Source organism: Equus asinus, chromosome 28 (genome assembly GCF_041296235.1).
Source record: "Equus asinus isolate D_3611 breed Donkey chromosome 28, EquAss-T2T_v2, whole genome shotgun sequence".
Lineage (NCBI taxonomy): Eukaryota > Metazoa > Chordata > Mammalia > Perissodactyla > Equidae > Equus > Equus asinus.
Genome location: NC_091817.1, coordinates 32,373,155 through 32,390,348, shown reverse-complemented (window position 1 = coordinate 32,390,348; position 17,194 = coordinate 32,373,155). Strand labels below are relative to the sequence as shown.

Below are 17,194 nucleotides of genomic sequence, written 5' to 3'. Positions count from 1 at the left end.
GCCCAGGTTACATCAAACCAGCTACTGGGCTTCCTGAAAACACCCCACAGACTCCAGAGGGAGGTCAGAATATTCCCTACCCCTGCTTCACTCAGAGCAGTGCCCCTTTTATCTATTTTATACATTGGGGTTCCATATAAAATTTCAAATGAAGAAAGGAATTCACATTTTTTAAAATAGCCTATATGCCAGAGATACAGAGAGCAAGTTCTAGGGTCTTCTGTTTTCATCACTCTGTGTTAACACTAAAAACAAATTTTCTTTCTTTTCTAAATAGGTAATAGATGCACATGTTACAAAATTCAAAAGGTACAAAGATAAACTGTGAAAAGTAATCACCCTCCCATGTGGCCCCCAGACATCCGATTCCCCTCCATAGTTTCTAGTTCTGGTTTCTTACGTATTCTACTAGACAGAGATTATGCATATTCAAACAAATATATGTAGGTATTCCTTTTAAAAATACCCACAGGGCAAGATATTATACACAATGTTCTGTACCTTTTACATATCATTGTATTGTACCCCAAAGATTTAACAGTATTTGGACAGGTTACTAAAATAAATGTTTCTTCATTTCACTGTAGTTTTTTATTTGCCAAATTAATGATAATCTGCCATTACCTCTGAAAGGTAAAGAAAATATGATACTAGTAAAATATCCTTTTCCAGAAAAATCAGAAAAAGAAAATGCTAAATCCTAAATGATGGATTGGAAACTTTCTAAATTTTCACAGATGGTGAATGGAAACATACCCAACTGATTTCAGGCTAAAAGACACTGGCAAAAGTCAAAACCCCTTGGGCCATTAATCACTTGGAGTTCTGCTTCCCACCGTTGGTAACCTTAACTTTACACATACATTAAACGCTCATAAGCACCACCCATTATCAGTTTAACATGGCGGGGCTAGAGGCCTCAGAGATTATCCAAACAGGGGCAGGACATCCCTAAGCCTCTGTGCTGCCAGGATCTCAAGCTTCCAAGGACCATTTACTGGGTTACTGCCACCCACAAGCTACCACTGCCCTTTGGTCCTTGTCTCTAGTCATGCATCAGGACCACCCACTGTAACCATTATTATTCTGTTTTGCCTCAGCTTTTTCTTTTCCAGGCAAAATGCTTTCTAACCTCTCCTGGCAGATTTTACTTTTCAATTTAATCATCTTTATGGGTGATGTGGAAATTCATTTCCCAGTCCTAGGCTGTATTTGTGGAGACCTTTTGGTGAGAAAGTTGGTTTAAGTCTTCACTCTTTCTTCCATTAACCAACTATTTGAAAGAGAGCCAACTCAATTTTTCTTAGAGCCTCAGTTTCTTCAAATGTAATAAGAATGCTACCCAGCTGAACGAAAGAAAACCATTTTTTATAAAATTGTGACTTTTTCAAACACAAAACTGGGGCCAGCCCCGTGGCCTAGTGGTTAAGTTTGGAGCACTCCACGTTGGTGGCCTGGGTTCATGGGTATGGATCCTGGGCACGGACGTGCACCACTCGTGAACAATGCTTTGGTGGCAACCCACATATAAAATAGAGGAAAACTGGCACAGATCTTAGCTCAGGGCTAACCTTCCTCAGCAAAAAAAACAAACCACACAACAACAAAAAAGAATATTCAATTATACGATGTAAACCCCCCTGTATATGTCTGAATTACAGGGGAGAAAACAACATTTCCCTCCAATGTTCTCCTTTTTGGAAAAAGGAGGTAAAACTGCAAGAAAATAAGCTGACATAAGAAATTTCTTATGGATTTTTTAATAAAAAGAAATGAGAGCTGGCCCAGTGGCGCAGTGGTTAAGTTTGCATGTTCTGCTTCAGCGGCCCAGGGTTTGCCAGTTCGGATCCCAGGTGCAGACCTATGCACTGCTTGTTAAGCCATGCTGTCGTAGGTGTCCCACATATAAAGTAGAGGAAGATGGGCATGGATGTTTGCTCAGGGCTAATCTTCCTCAAAACAAAACAAAAAAATAAAAAGAAAGAAATTAAAATATACATGTGCAAAGTGCCAAAAGACACGCACATCTAAAACTTCCCTAAGTGACTGCCAGTGCAAGCTCTGGAGTCAGATTCCAGCCCAATTTTCTAGATGACAGTTCTCTACAAGAACTAACATTTTAAGTTATTGCCATAAGGGACTACAGGATCTTAAATATTGATGAAAATCTAACCATTTTCTCTATGCTCTAGGTCATAATGCAGGGAAAGTGCCCTGATACACTGTAGAGAACTAAAAGGATATTCTTGTTAGCCAGATAATTCAATTAACTGGAACCAGCACTGCAGCAGAGCTTTTAGTGCTAAAGAAGTACTTTAGAGCTATTATTTACTGCAGGCATACCAAGCACCATACTAAGTGCTTTACAAGCATTTTCCCATTTAATTCTCACAACAATTTTCTATGAGAAAACAGGCTTAAGAGATTGTCAAGCGATGGGGTGAGAATCTCAACTAGGCCTGATTACAAAGCCCATGCTCTCAAATCACCAACTGGGAACAATCTACCCGAGCAACAAATTATTTGACACCTCTATCAACAGACTGTATTTTTGTTCATAAACTCACACACCAAAATGTCTTTCTTCAAGTAAAATTATTTATAAGAACAAACTAACATTTTAGAAAAGACAATTCTTAGTCTCAACAAATCTAAAATTTTATTTAAAGCAAAATATATACAAAAACTTCCTAAATAATTGTTCCATTAACTGTCCAATAGTTATTCTTCAAATATAATGTAGCTGAAGAGTACTTTTTATAAAACAATTCTTTTTTTTTTTTAAGGAAGATTAGCCCTGAGCTAACTACTGCCAATCCTCCTCTTTTTGCTGAGGAAGACTGGCCCTGAGCGAACATCCATGCCCATCTTCGTCTACTTTGTATGTGGGACGCCTACCACAGCATGGCTTTTGCCAAGTGGTGCCATGTCCACACCTGGGATCCAAACCGGGGAACCCCGAGCCACTGAGAAGCGGAACATGCGCACTTAACTGCTGTGCCACCAGGCCGGCCCCTAAAACAATTCTTAGATTCATTTAAAGCCACGTAGCTTGCTCTAGAAAGAGTGACCAATCACGTCCTCTGACATGGCAAGATCTCTTACTCCTTCACACCTTTGCATATACTGTTCCTTCTGCTCAGAATGCTTTCTCTGGCTTGTCCAGCTGGCAAACTCACACTCTTCCTTCAAATCCTGCAAGTGCATTCACCTGGGAATCCCCCAAGCAGAAGTACACCTACGTGCTCCTTCCTCTCCACTGCCACTGTGCCCCTTCCGAACCCCCATTAGGTATGGCTGCTGCTAAAGTAGACTGCGATTATCTGTTTACCCACCTACTTTCCCTCAAGTCTGACAGCTGCTCAAGGACAGAAACCATGCATTTTCAGTTATACATTTCCTAGGCCCTAATGCAGAAGCCAGCACAACACAGTTGGGTTCATTACTTAATAAATTACCTAACATAAACCAACAAATTATAAACATTTAAAATCTTTCCAGAGATGATTAACATGTATTATCCCACTTTAACCTACAGGTTATCCCGTAACTCGAGTTTTCAGACAGGTAGGACAGGAGCTGTTTTTGAAGATCTCCTTTTGATAACTAAACATAATGTAAAAGACACTGTGGTGGGTAACGTGAGGGTTAAAATAGCAGGGGCACATTTCATTGGGGATCAAAATACAGTGGAAGACAGACATTTTTAATTGTTTCAACATATTGTTCAATTAGAACAATAGTAGAAATAAGAAGTGTTCTGGAAACTACAAAGTAGAAGGGTTAATTATGATCAAGAAGCTTGGAGAAGGGACTGACAGACAACATTTAAACTGGGCCTTGATGAATGGGTAGAAAAGTACATTCTTGGTCAGGGAACAAACAGCAGGAGCAAAAAGGTTCAGAAGTATAAGATAAGTGCATATTATATGCTTAAAAACTTCTTACTATAACAGACACAAGCATTCTGCAAGAAAATGCTGTGGGAAGTCTGATCACAAGAACTGTAGAAGTTGGGGTTGGCCCAGTGGTATAGTGATTAAGATCAGTGTGCTCAGTCCGCTTCAGCAGCCCAGGTTCGTGGGTTAACATCCTGGGCGTGGACCTACACTACCCATCAAGCCATGCTGTGGCAGTGTCCCACATATAAAGTGGAGGAAGATGGGCACAGATGTTAGCTCAGGGCCAGTCTTCCTCAGCACAAAAAAACACAAAGAACTGGAAAGCTCCACAGAAAACAAACGTATTGTATTATATCCCTCCTGTCTCTTCTAGCTAAAAAGTATTCTTGGGGACATCATCAGTTGCTATCTGCCTATGAGAGCAATTCACTCACTGACAAAGGGAAATATCAATCATTAAAAGATAATTTTATTTCAGGGGCCAGCCCCATGGCCTTGTGCTTAAGTTCAGTGTGCTCTGCTTTGGTGGCCTGGATTCAGTTCCTGGGCACCAGTCTACACCATCTGTCAGTGGCCACGCTGTGGTAACAATCCACATACAAAATAGAAGAAGACTGGCACAGATGTTAGCTCAAGGTGAATATTCCCCAGCAAAAAGAAAAAAAAAAAGATAATTTTATTTCACATACTAACTACTGATCAGGCTTGATTTTTTTCGTTTATTCTTAAAAAAATATTCTGGCACAAAAGAAAATAATATCATTAACAGCAGCTGACATCTAGTCGGTGCCATACTCTAAATGCACTTTCACACGTATTTACTCATTTAATCTTCATAACGATCCTAAGAGACAGGTAAGATTTTTAGCTCTATTTTATAGATGAAGAAACTCAGTCAGAAAGGTGAAGTAAGTTGTCTGAGCTGACAAAGTAAGCAGCAGAGCCAGACTCAGACTCTGTAGTCTGGCCTAGAGTCTGGGCTGTTAACCACTGTCTTTGTGTGTACACACACAAACACTTTCATATTAACTTAAATAGTGTACATACAATTTTGTACATGGCAAAACCACACATTTTCTGTATTATATGATATTAACTTAAAAAGATTTTTTTTAATATGGTAAAATACACCTAACATAAAATTACCATCTTAATCATTTTTTTTTTTTTTGAGGAAGATTAGCCCTGAGATAACTACTGCCAGTCCTCCTCTTTTTGCTGAGGAAGGCTGGCCCTGAGCTAACATCGTGCCCATCATTTTCCTCTATTTTATAGGTGGGACACCTACCACAGCACAGTGAGCCAAGCGGTGCCATGTCCGCACCCGGGATCCGAACCGGTGAACCCTCGGCCACCGAGAAGTGGAATGTGCGCACTTAACCGCTGCGCCACCGGGCCGGCCCCTTAATCATTTTTAGGTGCATAGTTCAGCAGTATTAAGTACATTCACACTGTTGTACTACCAATCTCTGCAACTCTTTTTAATGCCTGGAAATTATTCTACTTGGCTGATATAATTCTATCTTAATTGCATTTCTTTTGATTATCAAAGATGAATGTGTGCTAACTTTTCCTACCTCTTCTTGTGTGAAATGTTGGTAAGTTTATAAACTTGATGCACATGATAGATAGCAATATTTGACATTATTCTTTCTAAAACACATTAGTCCTTATCTTTATTTTTGTTTTGTTAGAGTATATTTTTTATAGAATTTAGATTTCTGAACAGTTTGTATATACTCTAAATATTAATTTTTATAATTAAGTCTGCTTAGAGCAGGTACAATTTTATGTAAAACAAAATTAAACATCCATGTCAATTAAAAGTCATATCAAACTTAAAGAAGACAAATTGGGTAAGACTAAATTTCACTAAGGCTGAAGTAGTCATGGATAATAAAACTATAAAAAGATAGGAGGAAGTGAGTACTATAAAAATTGAGATAATTACTTTTGAGGGGAGGGAGAAGGTCATAAGATGTACATGTGGATGGGGCTGCTGGGGTAGCTGTCAAAGTTTTATTTTTTGACCTGGATGGTAGTTTTAAGGGTGTGAGCCTTAGAATAATTAAGCTATGTATTTCTTCTGTGCAGGCTTCTCCAGCTGTATTTTACTTTACATTAAAAGGGTTAAAAGAAAAAGAAAAATAATGTAGGTTAATTCCACTCTTTGAGTAGTTTGAAAATATTAAATTTTCCTCTAGTAAAAAGCATATACAAATGACTGAAACTTATACTATTACAAAATCAAGACAAATATTCACAGAAAAATGGAAAGTAGTATTACTCCTGAAAGGTTTTAATAATATTCTAAAAATAGGTATTCTATGTTAACATAAGGTAATTTTTACAAATAATTTGAAAAATAATTATAAAAAAAAGAGGTAAGATATTTGGATCAATGAATTAAGAGAAAATATACCTTGTTACAGTAAATGAATTTATGAGGACCAATAAATGAGGAATTCATGTACAACCTTAAAATTAAGACTAAATTTCTTTATAGCAATTAATTGCATTTAATAAACACAAAGTCACAGAGAACAACTTTTTAAAAATGAAAGACAAAATTAAAACATTTATTATTTAAATTATTTAAAAACATTATACACAAACATCACAAATAGAGCCTCAGAGTTTGGGGGAAAGTACTAACCAGTTACTGCCAGCAGCTGTGAAACTCTCACCTCCATTTCCTCCCGATGAGACCTGTCTCTATCTTCAAATTCACGTGTCCTTCTCCGAGCCTCTTCAAAGGCCTGTTGTGCTAATGCATCCTCCTGCTGTCAGAGCAGACATAAAAAAGATATTTAACTTTTATTTACAAGGCAAATTTAAAATTTAGGGGTGTTTTATTTTTTGAAGGAAATGAACAGCAGAGTATATCTCAAAACATAAAAAAAATTATCAGAGCTACTTTTTTTTTTGAGGAAGATTAACCCTGAGCTAACTGCTGCCTCTAATCCTCCTCTTTTTACCGAGGAAGACTGGCCCTGAGCTAACATCTGTGCCCATCTTCCTCTACTTTATACGTGGGACACCTGCCACAGCATGGCTTGCCAAGTGGTATCATGTCTGCACCCGGGATCCAAATCAGCGAACCCTGCGCCACTGAAGCAGAACATGCGAACTTAACCGCTGTGCCACCGGGCCAGACCCCCAGAGCTACTTTTAAAAGAAAACTTCAGTATTTTCATACTTTATATCACACCTTGGAAACAGTTATTGTGTTCAATCATATTCTAACAACTGAAAATGCTCTTTCATTTTCTTTCTTTACCTCATCCTATTCACCAAGGAAAAAAAACGGCTTGATGAAGTCAATATTTAAACCATAGAAGTACAAGAAAAAAACTGGTATATACTTGTATAATTAAGGGATAAGACAGACCAGGCCCTCTAATTATGACACTAAAGTCAGAAATATAAAAGAGACTATTAAGTAGACATTAAGAGAATATTAACAGAATTGATTATATGTTAGAAACTTCCAGATAACAAAAAGTACATAAAATTCCAAAAAATATCATTTTTTAAGATTGACACCTGAGCTAACATCTATTGCCAATCTTTTTTTTTCTTCTTCTCCCCAATGCCCTGCTGTATATAGCTATATATTTTAGTTGTAGGTCCTTCTAGTTGTGGCATGCGGAACGCTGCCTGAGCATGGCCTGGTGAGCGATGCTAGGTCCATGCCCAGGATCCAAACCACTGAAACCCTGGGCTGCTGAAGGGGTTAAGCATGCAAACTTAACCACTAGGCCATGGGGCTGACACCCAAGAGATATTACTAAGAAAAAATATTTGTAACATATAACAAATCTACCCTATCCTTTCCCAATTAATGGCTAAAGGTCTGAATGTGAAGGGAACCCAAATACTTCAAACTAATTGTGGATATAAAGGCAACCAGTTTAAACTTTCTTCTTTACTCTTTTAGTCTTGGTTGGGGGCACCACTCATTTCTGCCAGAAACCTGAGCCACCTCTGGCTCTTCATTCTCCCTACACCTAGGTGTGGAGGTGTGGCTCCACCTCCACAGAGCCAATCAATCACCAAGTCCTATCCATTTGACCTCCTAAATATTTTTGGAAACTTTAGTCTCCTTTTCATTCCTAGTTCAGGCTCCTAAGATCTTTTCCCTATATTACTGCAAAGGTCTCCCAAACAGTCTCTTCCTCTTTCCATTCTGTCATCCCCAATCCACCACACAGCCATCAGAGCATGCCTTCTCAAGCACAATCTGACCATAAAAGCTCCCAACTTAAAAAATTTCCCTCACTGTCTATAGCACAAGATGCTCAATCTTTGTAGTCACATTCTCAATACTAGGATTTCAATGCTACACTTAACGAAACTACAAGATCAAAAACAATACCAAAGGGGGCCAGCCCGTGGCTGAGTGGTTAAGTTTGCATGCCCTGCTTCAGCGGCCCAGGGTTTCGCTGGTTCAGATCCTGGGCGCGGACACGGCACCACTCGTCAAGCCTGCTAAGGCAGCATCCCACATGCCACAACTAGAAGGACCCACAACTAAAAATATACAACTATGTACTGGGGGACCCTGGGGAGAAGAAGGAAAAATAAAATCTTTAAAAAAAAAAAAAACAAACCAAAAAAGTCATCAAGATTCACCTTCCTAGATTCATTGCAGCAAGGGGTAGCCAGGTAGTCAGTTCTAGCCAATGAGATAGAAGCATAAGTCACTTAATCAGGCTTCTAAGAACATCATTTGAGACATTTTACCTTTCCTCCTAACTGGGAATTGATGGAATGCCCAGAGATACAGCAGCCATCTTGCAAACATAATAATGAGGATGTAGTCACACTGAGCATCGAACAACAGGAAGACGAAAAGATCCAGGGCCCCTGATAATATAATTAAGTGCTATACCAGGCCTGGACTGTGTGCTGCTGAGTATCTTGTCCTGTGTGATAAATCCTTTATTTGTCACTGTTAGTAGGGTTGTTTAATACTTACAATTTTCACCAACAATGTCTATAAGTTAAACAAAATTGAAAGGTGTGATCAAATTTCCACTCTTATGATGCATTTACTAGCTTTATGACCCAGGGCAAGGTATTTCATTTTTCTAAGCCTCAGTAAACTCACACATAAAATGTGCATAGTAGTAATACTATATATTACTAAGTAACAGATATACTATATATATCTAAGTAAAAGATTGTTGTAAAGATTAAATGAGATAACATATAAAAAGTGCTTAAGCACACTACCTGACAGCTTTCAATAAATGCTAGCTATTATTCTACAAGCATCGTGGATATATAAAACTTACACATTGGACTAAACATCATTATATATACCTACTGTATTCTCAGAATGTACTACATAAGCCAGAAGTATCTGCAAAAGAATACTGTTCCCAACTCCTGAGGGACTTCTATTATTTAGTTAGGTTATCAACTGGGACACCTCTACTGATAACAAGATACCCCTTCTGTCCTCTGCATTCATTCATTCATTCACCTTTTCACTTATTCCACAAATATTTAGTGAGTCTTTATCATGTCCGAGTCACTGTGCTAGGTGCCATGGACAGTGAGGAAGCAAACGGTACTTTTCCTCACAGTTTCTGGTCTAGTGGGGCAGGTGGACAATGAACAAATTACAAAAATCAACATATAATTATCAACTGTGATTAAGTACAGTAGAGGAAAATTATGCGATGAAATAAGAGCATGTAACACAAGATGTGATCTAATTCCCTAAGGAAGTTATTAGCCACTAATGTGTATTCTGGCAAAGGTCATAGATTTTTATTTCATTAAAAGAAAAAAAGTACTACTACTAATAGTTGTAGTAAAATAAGCCAAGAAGAGATCTGGTAGCCCCTTATGTTCTAATTCCAGCTTCTGTCTTGGTCTTTTCCAGTGAGATGTGAAATGTATATGCAATGAACAGAGTATGCACTTTAATAAATGGTTAAATCTGAAAGATGATCAGAGATTACTAGTGTTATCCTGATCCTTTCCTGCTGCAACCTTAAATGACATATCCATCTCAAGGACAGCATAAAAGGCACCTGCTGATAAAACTACACATTCACCCTTAAAGGATGCTCAAATGGCTTGGGACAACCAACTCCATCCAGTCTCAGGTGGTAGTGGGAGAGGTTTTCAACACTCTGGTTCCTGCCAGCTACTTGTCATATTGGTCTGTCACAATCTGCAGTCATTACCACAATCTGCACAAAGGAGTCAGGTGGGATAATCACAAAAGGTGATTGGGTGTATGTGAAACCCATGTGAGAAACAAAGACCTAGCAGTCCTCAAATAGAGCATATAGAGAATATTCTGACCACTCTTGCTGCAGTGATTTTGTCTTTATTGTATTGCCTAAATCTACGACTATATTTATTTTACAGTTTGGGAATACTTACCTTTCTGAGGCAATGAATTTATTAAAAAATGGAAGTGCATGTTTAACAAAAAAGAATCAAATTTGTTTCCAGGAAAGTTGATGATGAACGTGTAACTAGCACAAAATAATGACATTCACTATTCTCTGTGGGGACCAGAATGGTATCACTGGTCACATGAAAACCAAAAGAAATAAAACTGCTAAAGAAGCATCAACATACACTTCAAAGGCGACAATTTAACATGCGCAGCTGCAAACGGTACATTTAATATCACTCTGTAGAACTTTTCATTTAAATCAAATATCTCTTCTAAATTAATTTCACTCACATTCTTGTGCACATACAAAAAGCAAAGCTGTTAATATGTTGGCATCACTAACAGAAAAACCTTGCACACAGCTAAAGGATGCCAGTTTTACATCAGTGCCATCAAAAACTTCAAATAGGAAATCTGTTAATTCCAAAGTCAGTTCCATTTTTCTAATCTGATCATAGAATGAAAACAAAACTTTTGAAAGGTCATTACATTGAAAGTGAAACATCTTAATATTTTTTTGTGACTGTCAACGTAAATTTAAAAAGTACAATGAAAATAAAATCACTGGCTGTTATGTTAAAACACAAATACAAATGGTGGAGCGCACACTATATAAAAAATAACGTTCTCATTGAATTTTTAAAAACTATAAAATACAGGGGCTGGCCTGCTGGCGCAGTGGTTAAGTTCGCACGTTCTGCTTCAGCGGCCTGGGGTTCGCCGGTTTGGATGCCGGGTACAGACCTACGTACTGCTTGTTAAGTGACACTGTGGCAGGCACCCCACATATAAAGCAGAGGAAGATGGGCATGGATGTTAGCTCAGGGCCAGCCTTCCTCAGCAAAAAGAGGATTGGCAGCAGATGTTAGCTCAAGGCTAATCTTCCTCAAAAAACAAACAAAAAAAACTATAAAAATAGAAATTTACTAGGAATTGTGGTATGCACATAATCCATGATTATATCCAAAGAAGTGAAATATTCTGCCAATCATGTAGAAGTTATAGTTGTATAAATTACAAATATACTTATGTATCCACAGTTAAAGGAACTGAACTATAAAACTACTGAAACAGAGCTGATGCTGAATACAAAAATTTCATCACACTATTTCTCATATGCTTTGGATTCTAGAAAATTTGAGCCTTTGAAGAACTATTCTGAAATCAACCTAGTTCCTATAATGTCACTGTCCATTTTTTGGTAAATGAGTCCTCATAGTTACATTTTCTTCAAAATTAGCTGGAAATCCCTGATTATTCAATGGTGAACTGCCAAAGTCTTCAGTGTTTCAAGCTTTTAGAGAATTGTAATTCTTGAAACCCAAATGTATAAGGACCTTGAAATTTATCCCTACAAATTACAGAAAACAAAAGATGAAAATACAATCAATAAACAATTTAATTTTCAGTTTCTATAACTGTACTTAGAAATATCTTCATTTGTGGGAAATTTTTAAAACATTTTATTGAAGTGTATTATACATATGAAAAAGTACACATATCATAAGGCTGTGCCATCCAGTATGGTAGTCACTAGCCACATGCGACCACTGCACACTCGTATGAGGCTAGTGTGAGTCTGTAAGTAGAAAACACACTCTGGATTTCAAACACCTATTACCAAGAAAAGGGTAAAATATCTCAATAAATTTCTACATTGATTTTATATTGAAATGATAATATTTTGAATATATTGGGTTAAATAAAATATATAAAAATTAATTACAATTAAAAAAATTTTAATGTGGCTCCTAGAAAGCTTTAAATTACATTATATGGCTTGCATTGAAGTCTACTGGACAGTACTGGCCGAAAATACAGCTGATAAATGTCCACAAACTGAGTTTGCTACGTAGCTAAGAATCCATAAGAAGAAACAGAACAATACTGGAAGTAGAACAATCTCAGAAGTCTCCTTCTGCTCCATTTCAGTAACTAATCTCTTCTCCTAAGGATAAACCACTATCTTTACTTCTGACAAATAAAAATGGCAAGCAATAGGATATATTGGAGTATATGAGGAAGCCATTTGGTATAAACCTAATTTGGCCTGACTTTTTTTTTTTAAAAGGGCCTGACTGTGGCTATTGAGCACGCATTGCATATCTGCTTAGACATTTCCTATGGCCAGAACAAAGGCCCTTGAGATAAAGGTGCAACTTCCCCCCACATTAGCATTTCCTTAGGGATAAGCATTTTTCCTTAGGCTAGGAACTGATTGCTGCACTCACCTCCCAGCTCACCTGTGACCACCCAGCTGGAGACAACAGACTGCCACCCTGCTGTGTTCACCTAGACAGAAGACCTACCTGCTATTTCCATCAATCGCTGTGCCGACAGAGTAGTCTCGCGACTATTGTAAAAGGGACATTCCAATCATATGTGAAACATCCTCTTTGAGGGTATATAACGACCCCGTATACCCCCCCCACCTCTTTGGAGTGCTCTTTTCCTTTGTGGAAAGACTCTCCCGGGCTATAATCCTCAGATTTAAGCTCAGAATAAACTCACCCAAATTTTCATTTATAGATTGGATATGGATTATTTTCGTCAACACTTCTAACAGCAAATATTAGTTTTGCCCATTTTTATACTTTTATATAAATGGATTCATACAGCATGTGCTTTTTGTATACTCAATATATTTGTGAAATTCATCCATATGGTATGCTAGCTACAGTTTTTCATTCTCACTGTATTTCTTTGTGTGCACATGTAATTTATCCATTCTACTATTAACGGGCATTTCTGTAGTTTGCAGTTTCTGGCTATTACTAAAAATGCTGCCACAAGTGTCCTACGACATATCTTTTGATGAATACATGTATTCATTCCCATTGCATGCCTTAGAGTAGAACTGCTGGATCACAGATACACCTATGTGCAATTTCAGTATTTATTCCTAGTTTTCCAAATGTTGTCAATTTTACCAAACCAACCAATACACCAACTATTGTTCCACATCCTTGCCAACATTTGTCAAAGGTACTCTAAACAAAGGCAAAAAGACAATACCTGTGAAAATATTTCAGCTCAAATACTTACACGCTTTAATTTTTAAAAATGGAATTGTGACTATCTTTTGTTTAGCTCTTAGCTTACCAGGTACCTCAGCGTCTGTTAGAGAATTTTGTACTCACATGGCAGAGAGAGAATGAGGAAGCTCTCTGCTGCATGTATCTCGTCTTACCAGAACATTAATCGTATCATTATCAGGGCCCCATTCTTAAGACCTCATTTAACCTTAATTATCCCCATAAAGGTCCTGTCTCCAAATACAGTCACACTGGGGGTTGAAGCTTCAACCTACGAATTCTGAGGGAACACAACATTCCCGTAACAGCCAGTGAGTGGCGGGGTCAGGATTCACAATTACACAACCTTGAAGCCCCCACTCCTAACTTTTACACTTCATTGCCCTTTACTTTTCTTATCTTGCAGATGATTTTCGGGTGGGGAAAGCTACAAAGAAGTGCTGACTGCTGACTGACCGGCTGGGATCCCCTGCTTTGAAATTTTTACATTAAGTAAGTTACACAACATAGTGCACTGTGATTCCATTAGTTTACTATCACAACAGCTGGCACTTACTTTGTGATAAAGCTCAGTTTGTAGACTGGGGCAACAAAGCTTGGAAAATTCTAAGTATGGAAAATGCTGTGGGTTAAACTTAAAATTTTTACCTATTATTTTAATTAAATATTTCAGTTTTAGACGTCATCTCAGTGTGAAATTTTCCCTTATATAAAGTCAATCTGTTGTATCACTTCTTACAGAAATAGCCTTCTAAATTGTCAATTATTTACTGTTTTTTCTGAAAGAGCTGGTGATTCCTTATCCCTATGAAATCAAGGTAGCAGGGATTCTTTCTTAAGAATTTTAACTTTGAATCTTAATTTTTCACTAAGAAGTTTTTGGATCTCTTGATAGAGAAAATTCTCACATTTTCATATATGGAGAACATGGGATGAGACAACATAAAGAAACAAGAAAAAGAGAGATCCTTTTTATTTTTGCTTATTCTAACTTTAAGAGAATACCAAACAGTTGAAAGAAATTAACACCTGCTAATAATCAGATACTTTTACACGTACTTTCAGCATTTTGAATAGTGGTCCCACTACTTTCTGGCCTCCACAAGTTCAAAAGATAAGTCAGCTCTTGCTAATCTTACTGTGTGGTTCCCTTGTAAGGGATTTTTCTTCCTTCTTTCAAGATTCTCTTTGCTCTTCAACAGTTTGACTATGATCTATCTATGTGTAGATTTCTTTGTTTACCCTCTTGGAATTCACTGAATTTCTTAGATATGGAGATGAATATTTTTCATCAAATTTGGCCGTTTTCACCCATTATTTCTTAAAATGTATTTTCTGTCCCTTTCTTTCTCTCCTTTCCTTCTGGGACTTTCATTACATATGTGTTGGCATGCATGCTGGTGCCCCAGTCTCTGTTCATTTTTCTTTTTTTTTTTTCCCTTCTGTTTTTCAGACTGGGTGATCTTTATTAATCTATGTTCAAGTTCACTAACTCTTTCTTCTGCCAGCTCAAATCTGCTGTTGAGTCTGTGAATTTTTCATTTCAGTTATCGTACTGATCAATTCTAGAATTTCTATTTGATTCTTTTTAATAATTTAGATCTCTTTGCTGATATTTTCTATTTGCTGAGCTGTTGTCATCATAATTTCCCTTTAATTCTTTAAAGGAAAGTATTTTCCTTTAGTTCTTTGAACATACTGACAAATATATGCTTTTACGTCTGTCACTAAGAACTAACATTTGGGCTCCTTCAAAGATAGTTTCTACTGCCTGCTTTTTTTCCTGACCATCAGTCATACTTTTCTGTTTATTTGCATGTCTCATAATTTTTTGTTGGAAACTGGACATTTTAAATAATATACTGTAGCAACTCTGAATGCTGAACCCTGCCTCCAGCTTGCTGTTGCTGTTGTTTATTTAGTGACTTGCCTGGACTATTTCTAGAGTCTGTTTCCCCAGCAGTGTGCTGTGCAGCTTTGCTTTCTAGGGGGTTGCCCCTGGGGCAGTATAACTTAGTAGTCAGGCAATGTTTGGTCAGAGGTTTCGCTTAAACACCTCAAGCCAGTAAGCTTCTGTCCTTTGCCACCGGATCTGTGTGCAGCTTGGGTAATCCTTTCAAAGTACAGGGAGTTTAACAGTCTATCCTGTGTTCAGCCAGGGACTAGCAGAGCTTGCAAGAGTCCTCTTTGTTCTCTCTCGAACAGGTGTAGCCTTGCATATGCACACTGCCTTCTGGATCATCAGAGGTAAGTATGATCTTAGTAGGACCCAATTTAGCTATCTCTTTCCCAAGATCTCCTTGATAAATTTATGGCTAGTCTCTCATTTTGCGGCTTCCAGTAACATTAGCTTTCCCAGATTGCCACACAGACCTCTATTGCTTTCGATAACATCCCTGGGCATGCAGTTTTCCAAGCGCTGCCCTAAATAAAGGCAGCTCCCTCTGACAGGACAGCAGAGCTGCCAGTCCTCATGGCTTGCCTCACCTGCCCAGGGTAGAACTTAAGGGACCACAGAGCGGAGGAAAGCTGAGGGAGCAGCTCATCACTAAAATGCCACAAACTATCGCTGTTCTTAATGAACTTCAAAGCCTTTGTTTGAATATATGCCTCTCAATTTATGTCCCTTGGTAAATTTTCAGAGACCTTCAATGGGTATTTATTTTTATAGTTTTGTCCAATTTAATCACAGCTTTTTGGAGAGAGGATTTGCCAATCTCCTCACATACCCATTCGAGAAGTGCTGCGCTTAGATTTTATTTTGAACTGTTTTTTTTCCCCTTAGAACATTAGATATAATTAGAACATTAGATATAATGTTCTAAATATCAGGAACAAATATTAAACAGAACCATTTACTGGACTTTGAAGGCCCCCAGAGCTCAGGACTAATATGCCCACAGACAATCACTGTTCTTACTGAAATTCCATAGGGGTATATCCAATGAAATTGAAAACCACTGAAGGAAGAACTTTCCCAAAACCAAGACCAGAATTTGGTTCTCAACATCTTCAGGACTCCTCAATATCACTTGAATAAGAACTTTTCTATACTTACTCTTAAAGACTGGGTAAATAGGTCCCTAGACAAAGGCAAGATTAGGGGTAAATAAAGGGACCAGGGTCAGTAAAGCCTGAGGTCGCCCTACCTGGGCTCGTTCCTCATCAAACTCCAGGCAGCCCATACCGTCGAGTCTCTGGAGATCAATCCAGCCTTTCCAGATTACACAGACTCCATTCAGAATCATGGGAGCCTTCAAATACACCTGAGACACAGAAAAGAAGGATGAAAACCAATGATAAGCCATCAGACGCACGAAAAACAAAACACAAACTTATGAAAACTGTGGTTTTCTTAGAGGAAAAAAGATGAATACAATTGTAAAACTAAGAATTACACATGATTTTTTTTTTTAAAGATTTTATTTTTTTCCTTTTTCTCCCCAAAACCCCCCAGTACATAGTTGTATATTCTTCATTATGGGTCCTTCTAGTTGTGGCATGTGGGAATGCTGCCTCAGCATGGTTTTAATGAGCAGTGCCATGTCTGCGCCCAGGATTCGAACCAACGAAACACTGGGCCGCCCGCAGCGGAGCGTGCGAACTTAACCACTCGGCCACGCGGCCAGCCCCATATACATGATTTTTGATAATTATGATTTTGATTGTATGATGTTTGAATGTTGGGTAGAAAGATATAAAGATGTGAAACAACTGGAATTCACTAGCCCCTGAAGACAGCATACACTGCTCCCCTCTACTTGGATACTGGAGCCACCCAGTCAGGCTCTTCACACTTCCCTTCAGTCACAGCTTTCTGCTGCTTTTTCTTT

The 17,194-nt window shown here is 38.0% G+C and overlaps 1 protein-coding gene across 2 annotated transcripts in view; it reads right to left on the bottom strand.

Annotated features, from left to right (window-relative positions):
- CBFB (core-binding factor subunit beta) overlaps nt 1-17,194 on the bottom strand; it is a 50,428-nt gene that overhangs the window by 8,626 nt on the left and 24,608 nt on the right. Inside the window, exons 4-5 of one of the 2 annotated variants that reach the window (XM_044761071.2) lie at nt 16,511-16,627; nt 6,559-6,685 (exon numbers count right to left, since the gene is read on the bottom strand). In XM_044761071.2, the coding sequence (XP_044617006.1) occupies nt 6,559-6,685; nt 16,511-16,627 (244 nt within the window). The remainder of the gene's footprint in view (nt 1-6,558; nt 6,686-16,510; nt 16,628-17,194) is intronic. The other variant, XM_044761069.2, reaches the window with a different exon arrangement.